Here is a 26,251-nt window from a genome sequence, read left to right on the forward strand (position 1 = left end):
TAAGCTCATAAATTCTTTTAAATTTGGACCTTTGCCGAAATCTTAAAATTTATTGCCGATAGAACATGTTGGTAGAAATGTGGATTTTTCAATTTCCATTACCCAACAGTTGTACTAATTTTCAAAATAAATTCGATGACTTAATATAACATCTAATTTCATATGTTGTAGTTGATCGTCTAATGATATGCAATTGTTGAAAACTGTTTGTAAACACAATCATTGCACCATTAAACCATATTTTAGTTGCTGTTGAAATCTTTAATTGTTCTATTTCAAACCCTATATTGTATTGCCAGCACTAAATTGGACTTTAGCAAATGAGACGCGCTATACAGCGCACTACTTCCGACACTAGGGTTAATGTACGGTACGGAAGAAAAATCGTTTGCCGTTTTTTCGGAAGTCCAATTTAGAGCGAGATACACAATGTATATTCGCCTTTGTGTATCCGTGCAATTAATCCCAATAATTGTTTGGTATATTTGAGCACATTTCTTCTATCAAGATCAAAGCTTCATTCTGATTTCCTCAATAATTTTTAAGTCTCGATACGATATTCTGTTAATAGTCACTAGATTTATTTGATTCATAAATCGATTGAAAGTAGTTAGCCGAAAGAATTGTATTGCTGAATCTCGATAATTGCTATTTTCAAGCATCTAACTGCGTTACTTGACTTATCTAGCAAATTTTATTATTCCACTAGCTGACCCGACAAGCTTCGTATTACCACAAACTAAACTGTGTTGTACGTAAATCCTGATTCTCGGATGACCTTTATCGCAATCTAGAGTTGTGCGAGGTTTCTGAGGAGTTCATGGGTGTTTTAATATACAAATTTTCCTCACAGTAAAACAGAAAACAACTCCCCCCATTGCTTAGCCTGATAAAATAAAGCGAATAGTATTTAAATATTCGCCAGCATTACAAACCATTTTGCGGAACACCAATTCTCGGTTGACCATAACGCGGAATACAGAGCTTTGCAGAATAACATTTCGCGAAAAACCTTAAAAAATCAGTGAAACACATCGAAGCTCTTTCCTCACCTGTGGCATATCTCATTGGCTCTCAGAACTTGGTTAAAATCAAAAACATTTCATCAAGATGGGATGTTTTTGTTAAAACTAACCATGCTCCCGAGCAGGGTTATTTTCGAAAAACCATCGTACTGTCAAATTTTAACCAAAAAGTTAAAAATTTCGCGAAATGGTTCACAGCCTATGTTACTTTTAACAATCATGATCAATCACTATTTTGTTTTCTATCAAACCATATTTCCGGTATATTCTACTAACCATATTGCTATGTCAAAATAAGCAATTTGTAATCTGTGTTCTATACAGATATATACTTCAGTTCTTACGTATCTACTCTTTCGATTTGCTAACACCGGTAGTAATCATATGAGTGTTGGATAGTATGGATAGTATAGAACAACAGCAATTCCATTGGACTAATGGCTTAAACGTGTCTTCCAGTAAACCATTTGACTTCGATAAGACGATCCAAAAAGAATTTCAAAAAGATTCAATATTCTGCAGAGAACTCGATTGAGCGAACCATGACTACCAATGCAAAACGATTTTATGTATATCTACTGTGTCTGACTTCACGGATAAAATAGTTAATATAAAATATTCCAGTAAAATCAAGTGAATCGAACGGAACAAATATAATATATGGTAACAGTGATAGTGACTATGATTTTTAATGCAGTCCAACAGTGGGCCTAAACTGAAATGAAATTATATTTGACGAAAAGCAAAACAAAATGAATTACAAGAAATTTAACATCACCCGACAATTTGTGATTGCTTCCTCTTGTGTCAGCTCAATGTGTAGTAAAAACTGTGGTATTTATTATTTTATTGTGTTATAAATTCGGGTCAAAACTAGTAGAACAATGCAAAACAAGTGTTGGATTTTGTGAAACGGAAAAAGATTTTTTGTAGTCATGAAAATTAATGTGTGCGTATATATGCGTACACTCTGTTCCGGAATGTGTTGCGAACTTCTGCAAGTTTAGCGCGTGTGGAAGTGAGTATAATAATTAAATCCATGGTAGCACAGCGCGCCGGGTCAGTTCAGTGAGCACGTTACATGCTACTTTCTGTTTGGTACGAATCAGCCGGTGCAGCAGAATAAATAGTTCGTGAAAGAGTAACGTTTAGGCCATTTCTCCACGTGGATCTGCAAGCAAAGCAGCGGTGGCCATGGACGGCGTACGGGCGTTGGACATCTTGCCACTGCTGCAAGAACGCTTTGCGCTACTGTCTGGTGGCCGGGATAACCGGGGAGGCCCGATTATTTGCTTTCCAGCAACCACCAAGCGCGAGCGAGTAAAACCAGAAGACATAAAACGGGTCATCAGCTACTTCATCGGAATACCGGGGTAAGTTTATACTAAATGCAAATTTTTATTTCGAAACTTTTCAAAAGTTATGTAAGGGATTATGATATTTTTTCGTTTACTAGCACGTTGGCTAGTTTCACTGATCACAATTTTTTGTGCGAATGAAATCGGTTGTTATAATACTTTACACGATAAGGGTAATATAACAGAGTCTCACGTGAAGACCAACAAATTGTTTTCACTTGTTTTAAACCAGACCTCGGAAGTTATAGTCTGATTTGGAACGACCCTATTAATGCTAATATTTGATTTACTTTTTTTTTACTAATTGTCGTAGGGATAGACAGGGAAAGATCACTCAAAGTCAATTTGAATGTAAATTCCTAAAGTATCATCAAATATTGTATACAATATGGGTTACTTCATTTCAAGTGACCACAACGATTGCAACCGACCATCTCCGATTTCAATCAAACTTGCTTTGCTTAGCTTAGCTTAGGTAGACTGCCCGTAATTGCATTCCGTTGTTGGTCGAACCAGTAAGATTGCACAAAGAACCAATTGAATGGTGCTTGGAAGTAGCATTACAGTCTCATTGTGCAGCTTCTATTGATTTAATATTTTGGAAATTGACCAATGACGACGCCGGCCACGACCAAGAGGCAAGACTACATGGGAAAAGGAAGGAATATTAGCCGATACTTGTTACTAAAGACCGCGGGATCCACTGCATCTCCACAAGTATCACGGGATAGGACCATTACAAAAACTTTCGTGCGATCTCCATTATAAATTCTCGTTTGGATACGCGTGCGATATATCTGCGTCTACATTCTAGGCTGTACCGCAACTCTAGCATAAAATATTATGCTAGCTATGGACATTTATTTTTATTAATAAAATAGATAGACTAGTCCCTCGCAAATTTACTGTATCATAGACTGAACTAAAATATTGTGTCCGTGTTGTTAGATGAAGTTTTTTTTTGTATTGGGGTAAATATTCGATTACATAAAATACTTAAGAGTAACTATTTTATGTGATATTGTGGTATCGTGGTGACTTTTCAACACTATTAGAAAAGATGAAGTTAATAAAATTAGTATCCGCAAAGTCTCTGTGCGCTAGAACATAACCCGGTCACAGTTTACATGCTCAATAATACAAACTACTGTTTAATTGCTGGCCCGAATTTACAACTGCTCATTTGTTATGAATTCGGAAGAAGGTGATTCTCAAAGTTCTTACAACGAACGATGCATGAAAGCAAGCGGTGCTGAACTCCGTTACAATAAAATACTCAGAACTTGAACACTTCAGCACAACTAATCAAAAATGCGAATAATAATTTGGTCTTATAAATGATTACAACAAAATTATATCATATTATATACAACCACCGCGAAACAGTATCAAATTCTTGGCGATTTTCATGAAGATAATTTATTGATCAACAATCACACATTGTTGCGGACGCGACAACCGAAAGGGGGAATTCTTTCGCGATTATAACCTCCAAGCCGTAAATGATTTACACCGTGTATTTGGGAGATTATAATTTTCCTGTGAAGCAGGTAATTGTATAGAGGACATGTTAATTTGAATTTGATTCATATAGTTTAAGCATATGTATAATATTGTACTTAATAATTAATCATTTTAATGTGTATAATATACATAGTGATTTTAATGTGTCGGATATAATATTAATGTGGTGTGTTGTGATGTAAACGTGATCGTATCGTACTCGCGTGCATGCTGTTTATCTTTAATGTAAACTCTTTTAACTCACGTTTAGTTTCCTCTATAGTAAACTCGATCTTCCGGTGGTGGGTAGCTTATGTTCGTTCTAAGTAGCCTTTGTAATAAAATTAGCGTTAGGATAGGTTAGTTTTTATCCCGTCAATCGTATGTACTCGTAAGTAAGCTTTTAGCACATAGAAATACTCTAGGCGGCTCGATGACAGTATTCGCTTGTCATCATTCTTTTGGTCGATTGGTTGTCAGACGCGTGTCGGTCGAATAGGGTCGGTCAACACTCCCCCGGGTGCACCAGCGTCTTCGCTGGCATGCTCTTCCTCGCGTCGGACGTCCAACACTGCCAACTTCGCCACAGGACGTTCGTAAATGCCGTTCATCGTCCTGACTGTAGCCGACCGGACTCTACCGTCTTTACTGGGGCAGGTTCCGATGATTCTGCCTTTCAGCCAACAATTCCTTGGTAGATTGTTATCAACGATAACAACAATATCTCCTAGGGCTATTGCTTTGACGTCAGTAAACCATTTCATCCGTCTCGTTATCTCTGGAAGATAGTCGGAAACCCAGCGTTTCCAAAATTGGTCAGCCATCGCCTGGGACGCCCGCCAGTTCTGCCGTAGTGCGACTCCACTATCATTCAAAGGCAAAAGTGGTTTAGTTCCTTTCGACGACCCCAATAGGAAGTGATTCGGAGTTAGCGCTGGAGACGAGTCATCATCGATGGGAACGTGCGTTAGGGGGCGGTTGTTGATGGTATTTTCTACTAAGGCAAGCAAGTTTCGCAGAACTTCTTCAGACGGCTTCTTCGAGAAGCAGACGGCAGACAGGTTCTTTTTGACGCTGTGGATGAGCCGCTCCCAGCTACCACCCATGTGTGGTGTCAATGGTGGATTGAAGATCCAGTTAGTTTCCGTACAATCGAAGGCTTTTCGTATCTCGTCGTAGTGTACCGCTTCGTTCAGCCTCTTCAACTCACGGCTTGCATCGATAAAATTTGTACCACGGTCACTCCGAATAGTTCTGGGAATACCGCGTCGTGCCATGAAGTTTTCGAGGCCAATGATACATGAGCTTGTGCTGAGTGCGTATAGAAGCTCAATATGGATTGCCCGGGTTGTCAGGCACGTAACAATCATTCCCCATCTTTTTTCGCACCTCCTTCCAACGACGATTTCCATCGGACCGAAGCAGTCAATCCCGACGTGAGTGAAGGGGTGTGAGTAAGCTGTCAGTCGCTCAATAGGAAGGTCGACCATATAAGGCACTTGTGGAATCGAGCATTTATTTTTGCAGCGTTGACAATTCTTTCGCACTGTCGCAAATTGAGTTCGAATTCCTAGGATAACGAATCTTTGCCGAAGCTCGTTTACAACGGTCTCGTGGTTTGTGTGGTGATATTTCGTATGGTAGTGTTGAATGATCAGTGTGGTGATGTGGTGAAAGCGTGGGAGGATTACTGGTTTTTTCGCTTCCTCGGTTGCGTAATTGCAGGCAGAGATCCTACTACGCATACGCATGACGCCGCAATCATCTAGCCATGGGGACAGCTTGAATATTGAACTAGATTTTGGGAGCAGATTTATTTGAGCGGTGGACTGCGGTGTTTCGTTTAGAAGGGCGACTTCATCTGTGTATCCTTCATGTTGTGCCAAGCGAAAAAGAAATGCTTCGGCCGCACGTAATTCTTGGTTTATGGCTGATCCAGATACTTTCGGCTGTCTGTTTCTTCTACATTCACGGTTCGTCAGAAAGCGATAGCAAAATCCAACAGTAGTGATTAATCGTTTCCAGCTACCAAAGCGTGTCACGTCGACTACCGGTTCGGGAGATAGAAAATGCGCAAGCAAATGAGGCCGCAGCTCGTTTTCTGTTTCGGAAATCTTCGAAGAGACTACAGGCCATGCAGATTCAGGCTTCCAGAGGAATGCAGGGCCGTTGAACCACCTGGAATGTGGGCCAAGATCCGGATTTGTTTCCCACTTGGTTCCATCATCTGCCACGTTTTGCTTAGTGGGAACCCACAACCATTCCTTGGCTTCAGTGGTGTCCAAGATCTCACTGACACGGTGAGCCACGAATTGACTGAATCGACGATGGTCGGAGTTAATCCAACTGAGTACGTCAAGTGAGTCAGTCCAATAGACATGCCGCTGAATGGAGATTGCTAGAGATTGAGTGACCGTACGTGCTAATCGTGTTCCTACGATTGCTGCCTGCAATTCAAGTCATGGGATGGAATGAAACTTTAGAGGAGCCACTCTTGTTTTTGCTGCTACAAGGGAACATTCCACTGTTGCGCTGTTGGAGAACCGAAGAAACGTGGCTGCAGCAAAACCATTTTCACCAGCGTCTACGAAAGTGTGCAGCTGAACTTCACAGTTGCTCGGAATCGATGAGGAATGGTACCACCGCGGAATTCTGCCCTGCTCTATTTTCGGTAACATCTTCAACCATCGGCACCATTTCTCGAACAGCGAATCATTGATTTCATCATCCCACTGTATCCCTGATCGCCAAACTTCCTGTAGAAGGACTTTTAAGAACATAAGAAAATGGGCAATTAGACCAAGCGGGTCGAAGATTGACATTAGCACCCGTAGCATTTCCCGTTTCGTGGGATGTCTTCGACCTTTCAAGAGATCTACATCGTAACGTTGCCATCCGATTCGGTATACGAATTTGTCGGATGCGGTGCACCACCACCTGCCCAACACTTTTTCTGTAGCTAGTGCTCCGGTAAACAAATCGAGGTTCTTTTCTACAGATCCACTTTGTTGCAGAGATGCGAGGACTTCTGGACTACTGCTCACCCAATTACGTATTTCAAAGCCGCCCGCAGCGTGTATTCGTCGGATTTCCTGAGCTAACTGGATGGCACGCGCTGGTGTCTCAATACTAAGCATTGCATCGTCAACGTAATGCCGATTCTTGATGACGTCAACCGCTTCAGGAAGCTCACCCGCAAATCTATCAGCATTGATATTTTTAACATATTGTGCACAAGCAAGGGAGCAGCTTGCGCCAAACGTCATTACGTTCATAACGTAGGTCTGGATTATTCCGTTGTCATCCCTCCACAAGAAACGCTGGCATTGTTGATCGAGAGGGTTGATAAGAACCTGGTGGAACATTTCTTTGAAGTCCCCAGTGAGGCCAATTTGATTGGCGAAGGAGTATGGCGAACAGTGAGCGAAGTTGATCAGGTCCCTTGATGAGTGCAGAATTGAGGGATACGCCAAAGGCCGTTGATGCAGCATCCCACACGAGCCTGACTTTTCCTGGCTTATTTATGTTTATAACCGGAAACACAGGCAGGTACCAAGTGCGTGAATAAACCGTATGCAATTCCATCTCCGTCAGTTTTCGAGCGTAGTCTTTAGAAAGGTAGTCAGACATCTTCTCCTGCAGGGTCTTTGCCAGCTCAGGATCTTTTTGTAACCGTTTCTCGAGGCAGTGGAATCGTCGTAGAGCCATATCTTTGTTATTTGGCAGACGAATGTTGTCGTGGCGCCACAATAAGCCGGTTTCGTAGCGACTTCCCTTAAAGGTGGTGCGAGATTGTAGAAGCGAAAGAGCTCGTTGATCCTCGGTGGACAGCAGAGTATCGTCTGCCCTCGTAATTCCAAGACTGTCTAACGCAAAGTAGTCTTTAACCGTTTGGTTCAAAGTTTCGTCTGCTTGGCTACTAGAATCGTAAACGTGGAAGGCGTAATGAGCGAAGTGGGAATCATTGCTGCTGCTACATCCACCACAGATGGTCCACCCTAGACGGGTCTTTACCCCGATGGGCTGGTCTAATGTACCTTCTTTGCTCTTCAACACAAGGCTGACCGAAGCGTGTTTCAGTCCTATGAGAATTTGTGGGCGAATATTGTTATACGATTGTATCGGTAAGTTCCGGAGGTGCGTGTAACGGTGAGTCATCTCAGTCATGCTGAGTGACTGATACGGGAGGAGCAATTCCTTTACGGTACGAACTCCAGACAGGTTGTATTGTTAAGCTTCGTTCTGGATTCCACTAATCTTTACGTCCACCATACGCGAATTGTTTTCGTAGCGCTCTGTACCGCCCGTCCATCGGAGATTCAATGGATTAATATTTCCCTCCAGTTTCAACTGATTGGCAATCTCTTGGTCTAGCAGCGTTACTGCGGATCCTTCGTCTAAGAAGGCATATACATGCACCGCAGAATCCTTGCCCTGGAGAATAACCGGCAGATATTTAAACAGCACAGCGTTAGGAGCAAAGTAATGTGTATTGTGTATGTGATTTGACGTCTTGAACCAACGGGGGAATTGTTAGTGTGCTTGCAGCTTCCGCAAGAGAGTACATCCACTCTCCAAACGTTGCCAAATTGACCCTTGGAAGATTATGGCGATACCGTGCCCAATCAAGCTTAATCGATGGTGGCAGTTTGTTAACCAGTTGGTGAAGTAGCGTTACATTATACATGTATTCTTCTAGAGAACATGCATCGACCGTCGCGCAGAAATTTTGGACATTCACTGCGAAATCAACTAGTGTTTCGGGTTTGTCCTCTCTTATAGCTGGAAGTGCGCTAATCTTCCTGATGAGAGAGTGTACGATGGCTTCTGGCTGGCCATACAGCATCTGTAGCGTCTTTAGTACGCCCGGCACGTTCGACGGATGCATGAGACGGTTATTAACTGCATCGTACGCTTTGCCCCGCAGGCTTTTCTGTAGTCGGATGATGTTCTCTTCGTGGGAATAGCCGCACATTGCGGTAGTACTATGGAACATCGAGATAAAAACAGGCCATTCCTCGGAATTACCGGAAAAGGTTGGAAGGTCTCTAGGTATCGCCTGGCGAGCAGCAATTTGCTGTTTTGAAAGTTCATGGAGAGTAGTTGACTGGCTGTACAGGTAGGGATCTGATTTACGAGGCGGAAACAGAGCTGGAGCCACGGGTAAAATAACAGATCGAGCACCGGGTGGAGCAATCGGTAAAACGGTGGGGGGAGCGACGGGCGGAGCATTATCGCATGCGCTCGATGCAATTGGAGGCGTTCTAAACCCGTATAGAGGTGTACTATTCGGATTATCCGGACGCGGATGAATCTCGCCTGATTCCCTTCCGTGTGTGAACTTCTGATGGGAAGGATCGGCATGATTAGTTGTCGAATGCCCAGCTGGATCGAATGCTAGATCTTCCATTGCGATATTGACCTTATCGACCCAGTTCTCCACTCTACGTTCGGAAACACTCGAGCCTGAAACTGATTTTTCCGTCATCTGTTTCAGTAACTTGTAGGGGAGAGACGTCTACAGTGAGACACTTTTTTTCCAAAAATTTTAAAAATTTTTTGGTGATAGTTACCAACGAGGTCTTCAATCCATTTGAGAGGTATATCCTTCTAGTTGTCTGAAAAAAAGTTTCAGCCCTTTTGGTTAAAAGATAAAATAGTTACAAACGCAAATGTGAAGGTGTCTTTTTGGCTCACTGTTCCCCAGTAGCTGGAAAGAGTGAGACAACGAGTATTGAATACTGAGACACATATTAGAATTAAACTTAAACCATATTTTTTGGTTACAAAGAATAGTTTAGAGGTCGTACTGTTTATTTTGTGCATAAAGGATACATTATTGTTGTGCATTATTGAAAATTCCGATTTTTCTCACATCTACATTTATATTCATATAAAGGTCAAATCCTGGTTATCTGACCTTCAACTTACACTTCAGAACTCATTTACAATCAATTTATATAGATTGATTTACAATTCAACACAAAATTTTTTTTTGAAAATTACCCACATCTGTTTGTCTCACTGTTCCCAACAGGAATGTTTTATAAGAAATAATGAAATAGTGGTGTTAGCAAACAATTCGATGGTCTTATATTTTTTATTTTTATCTCTCATTCCTATGAGATGCCATGTAGTAAATTTAATTTGGATTAGTTATGCGATTTTCCGTTAAAAATCACCTGAAAATGATCGCAATAAAATTTACTTTGACCCCCCCAAAAACAACTTTTGTTGAAAAATATACTAAAAAATTTACAATTTTTTTTCAAACTGTATTATGTGATATAGATTCACAAACTTTACTTTGCAGGAAAATATCATGGATCTTGTATGTTTTATGTCGAAGCTAGTCCCGATGTCTCACTGTTCCTGTTGTCTCACTGTTGACTACTCTCCCCTACTTCTCTTTCATATACTCGCGGTGCTTCCTTGCTTCCTGCTCTTCGAAGGCTCGTTTTTCCTCCAACTGCATTAACTGTAGCTTCAGAATGGATCTTGAGGAACGGTGGGACAATTTTGATACTTGCTCTAAACGTTTGGCATTAGTAGAGCCGTCCTCAGGAATAACAACAATACGTGGCTTAGTTTTCACTCCCGCTGTATTGGACTGCTGATCGTGTGCAGATAGTTTGCTGCCTGCAGCTTCCTTCGAAACAGCTGGTGGTTGTAGACGATTCCGGCTTGCAGTCAAGATTGATTGCTGGATTTTAGCAGATTGGCATTTCATGCAGATCCAGCTTTGGTCCTCGACTTGCTGCTTGACACCTACACAAGAGAAGTGGCACCATACATCACACTCGTCACACTGCACCATTTGGTTGGTTTCTGGTCCCTCGCATACTTGGCATCTATCATCTGTCAACGCTCTCTTCGCGGTTGACTTCGCTCTTTCCGTAGTATTCACCTCTACCACACTTTCATCCGGATCACTCTTTTTACCACCACTTGCACCACCTGATTTATAAGTTGCCTTCGATAGGCTCTTATCACTACCACGACCGGGCATGTTTAATATCGTTTGCGACGTAAACGAAAATTATAATTTGTTGCGGACGCGACAACCGAAAGGGGGAATTCTTTCGCGATTATAACCTCCAAGCCGTAAATGATTTACACCGTGTATTTAGGAGATTATAATTTTCCTGTGAAGCAGGTAATTGTATAGAGGACATGTTAATTTGAATTTGATTCATATAGTTTAAGCATATGTATAATATTGTACTTAATAATTAATCATTTTAATGTGTATAATATACATAGTGATTTTAATGTGTCGAATATAATATTAATGTGATGTGTTGTGATGTAAACGTGATCGTATCGTACTCGTGTGCATGCTGTTTATCTTTAATGTAAACTCTTTTAACTCACGTTTAGTTTCCCCTATAGTAAACTCGATCTTCCGGTGGTGGGTAGCTATGTTCGTTCTAAGTAGCCTTTGTAATAAGATTAGCGTTAGGATAGGTTAGTTTTTATCCCGTTAATCGTATGTACTCGTAAGTAAGCTTTTAGCACATAGAAATACTCTAGGCGGCTCGATGACAGTATTCGCTTGTCATCATTCTTTCGATCGTTCATCGATCGGTTTGGCAGTCGATCGGTTGATCGGTCGATTGGTCGTCAGACGCGTGTCGGTCGAATAGGGTCGGCCAACACACATTGCTAATTGGTCCACAATAATTGACCAAGTAAAAACCAAGCACGATGAAACCAATGAAGCATTTATTGAAGCAAATATTTCTTAAATGGATAAGCATTTCCTCTTACCAACGCAAATATGTAGAGATATAGTGTCCCTAGTGTGTCTGTAGAGATATACTCACAGAGAACAGACATCCATTCAGGAACAAATTTTTTGGGAATTCTTGGATAAAATTTCAAATTAAAATCACCTAATATGCTAGCGATACCCCCACTATAGTTTCCCAACTAAATGATTCATTTGATTTGCACACTGATAACCTTTGGCTCCTCTGGCGCTAGTATATATGGACTATATGCGTTATGCTAGCGCCAGAAGCTAGCTGTTGTGAGTTTAGTGTAGAATTTCATGCGCCTTTAGCGACACCATCACTATAGTTTCCAAACTAATTTCACATAAGTTTTATCCAAGTAGGGACCTTTCGCTTGGATGTCTGTTCTCTGTGATATAGTGTCGCCCATTTCCGATTCCAATCAAATTTGGTGTGTATTACTGCAAAGTCATTGCGACCCCACTTTCAATTTACCGAAGTTTTATATACATTGACCATATATTATCCTATCATATATTTGCAGTGATGAATCTTCATTCTATTCAAATTTTAAGAAAAAAAAACTATTCATCTTCAAATGTTTTTAAGCCAAATTGATGTAGAGTTATGGTTAGGGGAGAGACGTCTATACGGGGTCAGTCCTGGCGTAGTGGTTAGCATTCACGCCACTCACACCTAGGACCCGGGTTCAAATCCTAACCCTGCAGAAGTCACGAATGACGAAAAGAGACGTCATAAGTGAGACACTTTTTTCCAAAAAATTTTAAAAATTTTTGGTGATAGCTACCTACAAGCTCTTTCAGGGTGTCGATCTCTTGGAAAAAATCAGGGAATATCAGGAAATTCATTTTTGGATCAGGGAAATCAGGGAATTTCGAAATTCATCAGGGCAATTTTATTCAGTCGGCAATTGATTAACTTCGGAATCGAATTAATTTTCGTGTAAAATATACGCAGATTGATCGGTTGAATTAAAACTTCTCAAATATGTGGTGGTGATTTGATTATCTTTCAGTTTGTAGTAGATTTTTTATTTGTTTTGTGCCGTACAATTGTAAGACTTCGCTCGCTGTAGTGCTTGAAATCGGCAATGACAGGCCTCACGAACTTCACGGTACCAACATCGAAAGCACAAAGTTGGATACAGACTGTTATTTACACGCGATCTACAGAGTTTTTGTATCGCTTAATTGGTTTCGAGGTACGATGCTGGTCTAACAAGCCAGTCGTCGTATACTCGAATCTCGGCTATGCGGTGCTGCTAGATAGAATCAGTAGGATTGTTGCACAATCATGACATCCAGCTTTAGTCTTAACTTCGCATACTGGCCACTATTGAGGATTAATATATTTGCCATGTGGATATTTTCTAACAATACATCTAGCTAAACTTTTGCCGTAACTCCAGGCCAGCATAATGCACTTTTGTACCAAAAACCTTTAGGTAATCATCTCCTTAACCCCACACTTTTTCCAGCAATGATAACATATTGAAACTCCCAGAGAAGTGTTGTTTTAGTTCAACTAAAATACCGCAAACATATGACCACCTTCCAGGGGCAAAGTTACTCGTTTGAGCTGACTGAAAGTTAGCAAAACTTGTTATGTTTATAGGTCGATTAGATGTTTTCTCAATCTTTGTTTCTTTGGATTCAAGTTGATACCTTAAACTTAACTGTCCCTAGAATCAACAGAAGAGTGCGTTGTGTTTTTGAAACGCTGGTAGGAAATAGGTTAAGAATATTTGATATGGAAAGAAATCTAGCTTTAGTTTTTAGAAGGTCCATATTTGATATGGAAAGAAATCTAGCTTTAGTTTTTAGAAGGTCGCGTAAGCCATGCTAAAGGGTAAAAAACTAAAGCCAGAAATCGCCCAAATAAACTTTGTATTGTATTCGAGCTTTGAGGGTCAGGAAAAAATTTTCAAATATCTTTTGACCGGCAAAACTAATTCTTATGAAATTTTGCAGATATATTCGCAATATTGAAAGCTCTCTAAACCCTTTAATACTAAAATAATTGAAATTAGTTAAATTTTCTTGGTTAAAATCATTATAAATTATTGTTAATTTTAATGTGTTGTACACGATCGCTCATAACTTTCAAATTAAACGTCCAATCAAAAAACAAATCAATAGGGATTTATTCGGCTATATTACCATTCAAATGAGACCAATAGCGTATAAATCGGTTTGGCGATCACTGAGAAACAGGCGATCATTTGAACCTTGCCAAAACTGGTTTTTGAAGGCTAACTTTTAAACTACTTGTTTGTTTTCACTAAAACATGCTAAAAAGTTTAGCAATAGCAAGAGCTGCTCTCCGAGAAATAGATTCCCTGTTGATATCCAGCTCAGTTACCATTTTTCTTGCCGACCGCTCCTAACTGAACTGCGGTGAATTTGCTCTCGAATAAACTTTTTGAGCTCTGCAGCTCTAATGCTTCGTTTTCTTTCGGTTTTTACGGGTTTCAACAGACCATCTTGACAAATCTTTTCACTATATACCGGGCAAGCACCATATTCAAAACAGTGCCTAATTTCGAACAGTTGCAAATTTTTCATAAATATTGACAAAATTCTAGCTATTTAAACAATTTAATCAGTACATCTGATGATTTCCTATTATTAAAATGGTTTAAATAGCTAGAGTTCTGTCAATATTTAAGAAAAATTTGCAACTGTTCAGAATTGGGCACTGTTATGGTGCTTGCACGGTAGTAATCCTCTTTTTATGCCGAGATGTTTGAGGTTACGAAAGATAGTGCCGCATGTAGCACCGTGTCGGAATTTGTTTACTATCAACGACCGTAACTCAATCATGGTACGTGTACCATGATGTACATGTGTACGAATCAAGTTCAACATGATGGTACGAACCAAGACCATATATTCGCTGTCATTAAAAATTAAATTATAAATTAAGTAGACATCAAGGTATTGTTTCAAGTTCAGAAATAGAATCATCTGTAGTGATTCTTTTCATGAATACCAAATTTTTGTAGAAAATCGTTGTAGTTTTGTATAAATCTACGAATCACTGCGAGGGTACCATGAAAAACAATAAGGATGATACGAACCGTACTCAGTTACCCTACTCCCATAAATACTAGTACTGTTGAAGATAGGATCATCCCGTGTTTTTGTCTTAACCTTTATAATGACATCCCAGTAAACCATTTGGTTTGTATATCTCGATTGCAACTGAGAAATACGACATCATATCTGAACGAAAAGTTATATTTTGGTGAATGACCCTTTGGATTAAAACCATTCTAAAAAACCCGATTTAATCCACCTAGTGGTGAAAAGAACCTTTGTTTTACGGTCTTACTTGCTATTTGAGATAGAAATCGACACGTCTTCGTCTATTGGTTAACGTTGCGTAGCGCGTTGGTTTACATAAAATTTTTGAAAATTGAATAAGTATACAAAATTTGAACAAAATAGGAACACTTTTAAATTTTGATAGATCCTTTTTTCATGAAATTGCTGAGTAAGGATAAGTAAGTTGTTATTAATCTGAGTAAGTGCAAATAAAAGTAAGTTGTGAGAGGAAATCTTATTGTTTAACATATACATTTCCTAGTAAAGGTCTAGTTTATAGGTTTTTGTACTATGCATAATTTCCTGTAATGCCATTCTATTTAATTCACATCAATAGAGTTTTCTTGAATAATTTTCATCAATTTTTATTAACCTTCGGTTACTCACGCTGTTGTATTTTGTACACCACGTGTAGGTTTTCCTGCGCCATATTGTTATAAAATTACAAATCGTTGTTTAACTAACGTATATTCTCCAATAAACATATTATGAGCATAATATCATAATTATTCAATGCAATTATAAATTATTGTTAATTTTGGTTGCTCATAACTTTCAAATTAAACGTCCTATCAAAAAATCATTCAATAGTGATCTATTAGGATATATAACCTTTACAATTTACCTTTAACAAGAGCTTTCATTTGATACTAAGAACGTTGAAATCGGTCATGTCGTTCCGGAGAAACCCATGTCACGTAGTTTTCACATTTTTGCTTATAACTTTTAAACGAAACGTCGCACAGTGCGTTGAACGTATGGGACTGCGGGACAAAAATCAAAACTGCTGATTTTAGACATTTTATCAAGCTAGTGTAATGAAAAAAAAAATAGTTTGTGATAATCGAAGCTAGTATTTGCTTAAATGTCTCAAAATATTTACATAATGACAAAAATGTCCCAAACGCCAAATTTTTACGCAAGCATTGTAAAAGTTTCTCATCATTATATGGGTTGCCGTCGGTTATAAAACTACCAAAGTTGTTTGTGAAAGTGGCACTTGTACAAGAAATACTTTGGTAAATTCAGCAATGCCATCTAGTGTTAGATTAAGCAGCACTCGAAGATCAACCTTGGCTGCAATTTCGGTAATTGAAAAGTTTTTCTTCAGTGCATGAAAGCTTGGAAAACTATGTTTATGGAAGACGTTTAAGCAATTCTAAGTAAAATATACTTTTGCACTAACAAATCTATATCTGTGAACAGAGCTTGTGTTTAAGTAATACTTAAGCCTTTTTTACCATTCTCAACCGTAACGGAGAAGTAAATAATAATTTTCCATGGCATAATTTGAGACAAAGTCTGCAGCTCGACGTTTTGTTTTTGTTGAGCAATTTTTGAAAACCTTTTAATTAGATCTACGAAACGAATTTCCAGCAGGAAAATCGTTATCATTGATTATTCGTCATAATTATCAACCCGTGAAACGGGAAACAACGGCAGCCAGCATTGCCAAATTTGGTTCCATTTGCATGATAAGTTCTAGAGTTATGAGGAAATTTGTGTTTCATTTGTATAGGAGCCCCCCCCCCCCCCTCTTAAGCCCTCCTTAAAATTGCTCTCTAACCCACCCATAAAATTGCTGGTCATTTTATCTATCCAACGACATATAGATTGTTCAGTTTCATTGAGTAGTTCAGTAGTTATTGGCATTTGAAATCTTTCATTCAAACGTTACACTTCTATTTTCGTTTTCACAAAGTGTTACCCAGTCCCAGTATAGTAAACAAAGACGTAGTCCTACGTCAAAAGAAATTGATGTGAGGGTTTGGCGGGTAGTTTGTTATGCGAGACACGATCGAAAGTCTTAGAGAAGTCTTTTAGCAAAAGAAGCGCCATTCCTCTTCTTTCGATTACTTTATGGATGTCGGCATGAATTTTTAAAAAGCTGTTGTAGTATTATGACCTGATCTAAATCCAGATTGATTATCATTTAGCAAACTATTAGAAAATATAGCAGAAATGAGGTGCCAAGAATGGAAAAACAAAACCGTTAACCGTTAAAACAGTTTTTATTGAAAGGAGGTACAGGTAAAGAGGAACTATCGTGAGTAAAATTAGAGCTGAAATATTCATTTATTTCGTCAGAAGTGTGATCGAACTGATAATTATGTTGAGTACGTTTATGGACATCAATATGTTTCAGTTTATTCCATAGAACTTTGCTATTATTTGGAGAAGATATGCTTTCAGAGAGATAATTCTTTTTAGCAATATGGATCAAGCTGGTAACTCTATTCCGAACGATTTGGCGATCAAAACTGGTAACAGAGTCTTTTTTGGCTTTATTTTTCTTTTGGTAAGGTTTTCGCACAGAAGCGAATAACAGCAATATAAGCAGAACACTCGCTACCTATCGCATAGCAGTTTTCATATGCTTTCGTGTGCATTCGTAAGCGTTCGGGTGTTTTCGTAAAAAAAGTGACTCGCCACCGCCAGGTTCGCTAGTATCTGCAGAAAGTAGCATGTACGTGTTTGGATTTTAACCTCCACTTCTGTTGTGTGATAGTGGGCTAAGTCTTGCGCTGATTTATTATTTTTCCATAATCGATACGCTACATCCCTTTGTACTATAGCGTGTAAAATAATTTCATTGACCCACGGATTATTTTTTGGTTTGGACGCTCGAATTGTCGAATTGAACTGAATTGTCATGGAGTTATACCAAAATTTGATTCAAAAAGTCCAATGCCACATCAGGGCCAGACATACTAAAGACGAGTCGATGGATTCTATAGCGTTCTGAAGTAATACTATATCAATTCTGTTATAATCTCTGTAGCAGCGACAGGCTGTGGAACCAGAATTACGCGTAACATTGAAGGATGCAAATACACTTAAGTCTATTTTTACACGGTTTGTTTTTTTTTTTTGATTACTCGAAAACGGTGCAGCTAAGGAACTATTTATAATCTACGTGAGGAATGTCGAGCTACTCCCAAATGTATTGAGAAATAAATTAATGGTCTCTAAGTTACCCCGTTCTTAATACTCAAAAAACTAAACCGTGTAAAAAAACTACTTGAGTGTATTATATCATGTCTGGAGAACCCAGGCGCTGAAACTTTCAGAACAAAATCATTACTGCTAGTGAGCATTAAATCGATCAGAGAACATCCTCCGGAATAATAATGAGTTGGTTCAAGGCTAACACAATTTAGACCTAAAACATCAATCACACTGTTAAGCTTTAATGCTCTAGCATTAGTTTTTCTAATATCAGTGTTAAAATCTCCTAAAATAGGGCTGTACATAATTTGGACACTTGCATTTGATTTTGCTGTAAGTGTCCAAATAATGTACAGCTGCTGAGGGGGTCCAAAATAGGTTGGTTACCCTAATATTTTGTGGGATAATTCAGTCCTAAAGCTAACAATTTATCATAGAGTAATTCGGAGCAATCATTTCTTGGAGGGTTGTAAACTACTCCAAGTAAAAAATTCTCATTATTGGCAAACACTTCAATAAACAAATATTCAGTAAGGCTTGGGTTATCCATACCAATATAAAACTCTGATCGACTTAACACACGCAATTCCACTAGAATTTGATAGAACACTGCCACCTGTATAACTACGGTTATCCAACATCATAAAGAAACGTGAAAAACAGACAATAACGTGACAATGTGAACCCCCACGCAGAAACTTTATAACTAAATAACATACTTGATACATTTCATAAACCATATTTTATCGATATCTGGATTTTAATTGAACGTGTTTTAAAGAAGAAAATCATGATGAAAATCCTGCAGGTATTGGACGGTAAGCCGGCAGGATAGCAATAGTCGTCCTCACGAACAAAAGCAGCAATATCAGCAACAGTAGCAGCATCAGCAACAGCAGCAACATCTCCGCGCTCCAAATTTTTGACTTTTAGGAATAAAGAATGCATGGATTTCGATAAGGATGAGATGCACGGAAAGATTAGACAGGAAAATTGAGAAACTTTTTTGGGAAGGGTATTTTTATGAAATTAAAATACTTTCAGGAAGGAGTAAAACACGGAATGTCATTAGGAATGGTTTCATGGATATCAATGGAAGGGAAAAAGAAAAAAACTTTAATGGATGGGTGATTCTTACTGGTTCAGTTGGTACAAGGAGTGAATCATCTGCGGGGTAGCATCCGAAATAGTCTTAACAAACACTGCTCCATCCTTCGTAAAAACTGCATGTAGCTTACCAGCTTTTTTCAACTTAACTGCTTGCATTTTAATTTTTCGGGGTAACTCCGTTAGATTTTCGTTCAGGTAGACTCTCTTGTTGACGTTGAATCCCAGGTGCTCCAGTGTTAGCTTGTGTGCTAACTTGTCAAATAGCTTGTCAAATATCGACTGTAGAATTCATCCCAATGAAATTTGAATGCAAATTGTAGTGCTATAGGGGGAGATGTTCCAGAAGTAATTGGAAACCGGGCAAGGCGTTTAGCACTGATGAGAGGAATATTTTGATCTTCGTATCCCAAGGCAACAGTGGTTTTATAAGCAATATTTTGCATGTTATCGGATGCAACGAAAGGCACTCCAGAGAGCAAAAGATCATTGGTTTTTCTGCACATTGGATTCGTTCTTGATTGATAGCCACATCACAACGAACGTCGAAGATCGATTTCGAAAGTTGCTTCATCTCAGTAGAACAGTCCGCCTTGAATTGTTGGACATCCTCTCGAAGCGACGAGATTTCGTTTCGTAGATCACTTTTGCTTTCTTCAATGTTTTCATTAATTTTATGGAACATTGGTTACAGTCGAGATAGTAAATCGTCCAACGATTCAACTCGATTTTCGTCGTCACTCGTTACCGATGTAAGCGATGATGCTTGAGATTTCCTAGCAGCTAGACCAGTGAGTGACTGTTGTTTACTATTAGACGAGCGAGTGAACATTGTTGGGGTTGACATGACTGACAGCAAATGAACTGGCTCTCAAAGCAGGGCACACAATAGCGAATACAAACGACTGTTTTGCAGCAAATTCACCAAACTAGATTTGATTAAATCTTTAACGAAGCACTTCACAGCTTCCAAACTTTATACGATAGCACTGATGTATGATCAAAGGAATGGATGAATAACTGATAGGAAGCGATAAAGCGGGTTGATGCAGGTTAATTTTCAATTAAAAGCTAGACGAATTACTTCACTCGTTATTCACGCTCATCCCTTCAGAAATGGTTTGCACAATCTCACCCTTCTATTGTCACTTACTTCGACTGTCCACTCATCCTGTGACGCCTTCTGCTCTTGAAAATGAAAATAACTCATAAAAATGAGTATAGTTGGTGGACTTATGAATAAAAATAATTTTTAAAAAGTTCAAGGTGTTCTTCCCAGTGGCGTAACTAGAGGGGCTAGGGGGGCTTACCCCGCCCCCAGAAAAATTAAACTGGATTTTTTAATTTGAGAAAAAACTATTGTTAGATAACTTTACATAATAAAAACTTGAGAGTAATGCATCACAACTTTAAGTTCCCATGCATCAATGTACATTCAATTTTAATATGCCAAGGAAATAAAATGGTAGAAAAAATACAGGGGCTATAGCCCCCCCTAGAAATATGCGCTAGTTCTGCCAATGGTTCTTCCAGAAAATTTTTAGGAAAATTTTCCGGACATCGCTGAAAAGTTCATCGCACTTGAACCAAGCACCGTAGAACAGATATTTAGAAAACCAAACAAGAACCTTTTTTCAGCAACCCAGGAATAATTCAAGTTGGAAATGTTTTTTACAAAATTTTTCATTGTGCTAGATAACTCCAAAGAAAGGTTAGAAAACCCGTAAAAATATTTTAGCTTCTTCGTAGACTTTTATGAAATCGATTCATCGACTCCTGAGTTTGGAGTGCTTACCCTGCGAAGCATGGTTTCTGAGATCCGAATTTTTTAATTCATTAATGTATCCATAAACTATGCCTGTATGTACAATTTTATAAAGTGCTGAGACCTTTCGGTCCAAACCTAAAAAAAATACCAGAAGTTTGAGAAGTAACGAGTTACTATAAAATGTTGAATCGAGGAAATTACTTTATATTTTTGCATCACATTTTTGATCCGGTATAATAACATTATTTTTATTAAATTTACTTGTTTTACAGGGATGATTGCAAAAAGCAAGGCTTCACTGTCATCATCGACATGCGCGGCAACAGCAACACGGCCGCTAGTGCGAAAATGATCCTCAAAGTGCTTCAAGAGAATTTTGGATCGGACATTATCCATCAAGCGGTTATTATTAAGCCTGACAATTTCTGGCAAAAGCAGCGTTCGTCAATTGCCAGCAATAAGTATAAGTTCGAGACTACAACCATCTCAATACAATCACTTAATAAGGTAGTTGAACCATCCCAATTAACGTCGGATTTTGATGGATTTCTATACTACGATCATAATATGTGGATGGACTTACGGGTCGCGTTCGAAGATTTCCTCTGGCAGGCAAGTGATATACTCGATCGAATTGACGATTTACAGGAGGATCTGCAGCACTCAGACTTTCCTGAGGACGCTAACAGTGTTAACTACAGTAGTGAAAATCACAACGAAATGAGACGAAAAATTTTGAAATTGCCTATCGAAGACTTAGACCTACTGGGGCAGAAGCTGTTGGGCAAATTCACTTCATACTCCAATCGCAACGATGAAAGTTGCCACTCGACATCATCGCCATCAAAATGTCACAATCCAGACATTTCCGCTGCACTGAACCAGGTTAGTATAATCTGTCTGTCGTAGAAAATATTCATGAAAGAATGCGAGAAAAGTGATTTCTCAGCTAACGTAAACAATGAAACATCAGCAATTTTGAAAACACTACATCGAGTTGAGGAACGGTAACAAACGCTGGGTGAAAAGCGCACCAAAACGAACAAGAAATAAATTGTACAATCTGTGAATGGCAGCGAAGAGCACGAAAATTTCACTCTTGTTTATTCATTACAAGTGATGGCAATTAATTCGAATTTACAATGTTTTCTTTTGTATACAAAGAGGTGGTTTTTCAACTAAGCAGGAAAGCTAATTTGTATCTATGCACTTCTTCAGAACTGATAGTCAAAATGAGAGGGAAAGAAAATATAGACTAGGCTGCTATTATAATACGAATGACTTTCGCAGAAAATTATCTAATCAGTTTGCTTTGCTTGCTAATGTTTTCAAAACAACTATTGTTGTCACACCGACAGTGGTCTCTGAAAAGCATGGTGAAACGCTACCGCAACGGCAAGGCTCAAGGCTTGGCATACACTTTTTGCTTCGATTTTGCTCTTTTGATTACTGCATCTCAGCCAAGCAAAATTTGAAAAAGTGATGTATGGGGCGTTTGTAGAATTTGTTATTATCTACAATATTGCTGAAGTAAGCATTATTGTGCATTTTGTATTTATGGCGCTATAAGACTGCTACCCTCTTGGTAGCAAAAAGAGCGCTCTTTTTGCTACCAACGGCATTACTACTCTACAGTGCCGTAAATACTAAAGATAAAACTTCACTTTCTTCAGCAACATTATAGAAAATAACTAGTTCTACAAATGCTCCAGTCACCACTTTTTCAAATTCTGCTTGGCTGAGGAGCAGTAATCAAAAGAGCAAAATTAAAGCGAAAAGTGTATGCCAAGCCTGACGGTAGTGATTTGTAGATCATTGCAATGCTTTTTGAAACTTCCTCTTTTGTTAGCTTGTTTATAGTAGATGTACAATAGACACCAATAGAATAGAGGTGTCCAAATGTCAATGACAATGAACTATCATCACTTTAAAATATTTTATATGAATATATCTACCTATATTTTTTTATTCAATCACTCTAAGATCACTTTTAGCACCGCAAAATTCATTAAATAGTCACACCTTTTGTTATTTGGTTCATTCGATGTTCGTTGGGGACCGCAATATATATGGTTTTATCATTAAATTTTTGGAGTTTGTTTGAAACACATTTTGTAAACAAATCATCGACTGTGGTCGTATCAGTTAGTTTGCTGCAATTATGAGCCGCCATGGTTGTGTAAAATTTTAACTTTAGAAAAATTTGATTACACCGCCTAAAATTCGCTTAAACCTTAGTTTTAATATTTTAAAACTTTATTTATTAGGTTTGGCCAAAGATCGTGGATTTCAGGTGGTTTCTTGTCCATGAAAAATTTATCTTATCATTCCAAAATAAGCGTTCATCTAACTGTCTATCATATAGAAAATATTTGCAGTATGTATTAATGGTAATTTCTAACACTTCTTTAATAGGTACTACAGCAATTGGAAACTGCCCGAAATGCCCAGCAACAGCTGCTGAATATGTGGCAACACCGAAAGACTACACTGGATCAATGCTTTCAGCTGCGACTATTCGAACAGGATTGCGAACGCATGTTTAACTGGTTTTTGCACAATCGTGACGTATTTCAACAAACGTACATTGAGATTGGTCATAACCACAAACAAGCGAACAAAGTGCAAGAGGATCACCAGGAACGCTTCGTGATGCCATCGCGAAACGTTCCGGATAACACCAGCCGAATATTGGTTGTTGCAGGGAAACTAATCGAAAGTAACCACTATGCAGCACAGCATATTCGTACATTAGCAACAAGATTGGACAAAACATGCAAAGACTTCATGATTATGCTGGACGAACGGACGGCAGTGCTGTCGCTCTCAGTTGTGTTTCATCACAAGGCTGAACAGTATACAGAAAGTGTCAGTAGTTGGGCGGCAGCATGTGAAGCAACCATTCCAACGCCAACTAGCGTCGAAAGCCTGGAAACAGCAATCCGAACACATCAGTCATTGTACGAGGCAATGTGCCAAGCATACACAGAAGTGCATTCAACTAGTAAAAAACTCTTGTATCAATTGGATCACCTTGTACAAGTCTGCAATCAGCCACCGGCAGTTAACACGAGACGAAATGTAAGAACTTCGCAGCAAGTACTAGATATCTCATTCTTTCTTTATTAGAACTTTTTCGTGTTATAGCGATAGCGATGTGAAAAAACACCTAATTTAAAGAATAGGGTTAGTGCATTAATATGACACGGAGTGCGATTGTTTATGTTATCGTACAAAATGGGTAATTTCACAAACATTGGCATCTGGTTTTGTCTACAAAAAAAAAAAACAAAAAACGAAACAAAAAAAAATGACAAACTAAATATTTTATAGAAACTGTGGTTTTTTAAATGCAATTAAACAAGTATTGATGAAGCATTGAAATAATATGACGAACATAAACAAAAGTTTTATTCCTATTTTATAATCTTATAGTTTAGCAACAGATAATCTTGGTCCAAGTTATTTAATATCAAAACATAAATGTATGTATATTCAATGAAAACAAACAAGTCTCATACCGCATTTGATGTAGTTAAATTCCATTTGGCAGCACTTAGTGTTCTAATAAAGATTAGAATGATGAATAGTTTAGCCCTAGATGTTTGGAATTAAAATTTTGTTTGTTTTAGGACAATACTCCCTTTAACGGAGGCAACCCGGCAGCTGACTACAGTAGGGGTGCATCTCACGTACTGACCGTTATACATCAGATACTTGGCCATCACCAGCAACTTGAAATTAAATGGCACGCTGGTAAGCTGAGGCTGCATCAAAAATTAGCACTACGATTGTTCCAAGAGGATGTCAAACAAGTGCTTGATTGGCTTCAAAACCATGGGGATGTGTTTCTACGGAAAAATCGAGGCATTGGGAAGAGTTTGCAAAAGGCCCGCATTTACCAGACAAGTCACGAGCATTTTGAAAACGTAGCTCAGAACACATATCGAAATGCAGAAAAATTATTGGCGGCTGCGAAAGAATTAGCACGGTCCGGTGAGGTTGCTCCACAGGAAATATACTCAGTTGTAAGAGAGCTAGAAACTAATGTGGCGTCGTTCGCTGAACGTGTTGAACAGAGGCGGAGGCGATTGGATCTGGCAGTGTTGTTTTATACCAATGAAAAGAAAATTTCCGCTTGGTTAGAACAATTACACGCCGAGATATCCAATGAAGAATCAATGGAACTAGCAAACGAACACTTGGACGGAACCGAACGGTTGCTTGAGCAATGTAAAGAACAGGAAGAGAATACGCTTAAGACTTGCATACAAGCTATAGCTCAAGGAGAAGCTCTTCTGCAAGAGTTAGGTGCGATTGAGGAAGAAGATTCCGCTGGGTCGTTAACAGCTGTACAAAATGCATTAGATCGTATTCAAAAGAATCGTTTGGATCTAGAGAATCTTTGGCAGGCACGGAAAATGAAAATTGATATGTATCTTCGATTTAAAATGTTCGAACGGGATGCGTTAGAGGTTTGCTCGCAGTTAGAAATGTGGGCAGAAGAATTACAACACACGGATGTATCATGCGATTTCCAGAAAACGGAACAAGTTCTTAGGCTGCACAATGAATCAGTTAGCCAAATGCAAACAACTACCTATCAAATGATCAACACCGGTCAAGAACTAATGGAACTATTCGAATCATCCGGAATACTACTAATGGTTGAACCGCATACGACTGCGCAGAACAGAGTAGAATATTTGTTCAAATTTTTGCATGATCGAGAGCTGCACCTTGAGGATTTAGCCGAGGCAAAACGAATCAAGTTGGAGCAGTCTATGCAGTTGTGTCACTTTCAAAACGATGCAAACCAAGTTATTTCTTGGATTCGCAATGGCGAGGCAATGTTGATGGCGAATTTTTCTATTCCAAACAGCTATCAAGAAGCAGAACAACTTAGGAAGCAGCACGATCAGTTTCAAGTAAGTTTTTTTTATTCACTCTTATTTATGGTTCTATAGCGTCGTTCATACTTAAAAATTAAAGGTGTAGCTCCATATGGATTTTTTTTATTTATTGAGAACTAGCTGACCCGACAAACTTCGTATTGCCACAAATTAACCTGTGTTGTACATAAATCATGAATCTCGGATGATCTTTGTCACTTCTCGAGTTTTGCAAGCCCCCCAGTGGGCGGCGCTTCCGACGGCGGGTCACCGGCAACACTCGCGACCGGCTCGTCCTGAATGATCTAGTGTTACTATAGATAGTTTTTGTGGTCTTGTTATTGATTAATGTTTTATGGAAGAGTCTCGAATTTCTCGAGTTGGATTAGCTTTGGGTTTCGCAAAAATTTCTGTTTTATTTGTATGAGAGTCCATATCCCCCTACCACAGGGGTGAGAGGTCTCTAACTATCATAAAATAAATTCAAGACTCAAAAATCTCCTACATGCTAAATTTGGTTCCATTTGCTTGATTAGTACTCAAATTATAAGGAAATTTGTATTTCA

At 38.8% G+C, this 26,251-nt stretch overlaps 1 protein-coding gene across 7 annotated transcripts in view; it reads left to right on the plus strand.

Moving 5' to 3' along the window:
• The window catches only part of LOC128738463 (triple functional domain protein), a 114,651-nt gene that overhangs the window by 2,723 nt on the left and 85,677 nt on the right, over positions 1 to 26,251 (plus strand). For 4 of the 7 annotated variants that reach the window (XM_053833623.1, XM_053833624.1, XM_053833618.1 and 1 more), the window contains exons 2-5: positions 1,650 to 2,398; positions 21,066 to 21,678; positions 23,209 to 23,874; positions 24,426 to 25,721. In XM_053833623.1, coding sequence (XP_053689598.1) covers positions 2,220 to 2,398; positions 21,066 to 21,678; positions 23,209 to 23,874; positions 24,426 to 25,721 — 2,754 coding nt within the window. In that variant the 5' untranslated portion in view covers positions 1,650 to 2,219. Of the gene's footprint in view, positions 1 to 1,484; positions 2,399 to 21,065; positions 21,679 to 23,208; positions 23,875 to 24,425; positions 25,722 to 26,251 lie in introns of all 7 variants that reach the window. The other 3 variants (XM_053833621.1, XM_053833625.1, XM_053833622.1) reach the window with 3 other exon arrangements.

The sequence above is a fragment of the Sabethes cyaneus genome, chromosome 2 (assembly GCF_943734655.1).
Source record: "Sabethes cyaneus chromosome 2, idSabCyanKW18_F2, whole genome shotgun sequence".
NCBI lineage: Eukaryota > Metazoa > Arthropoda > Insecta > Diptera > Culicidae > Sabethes > Sabethes cyaneus.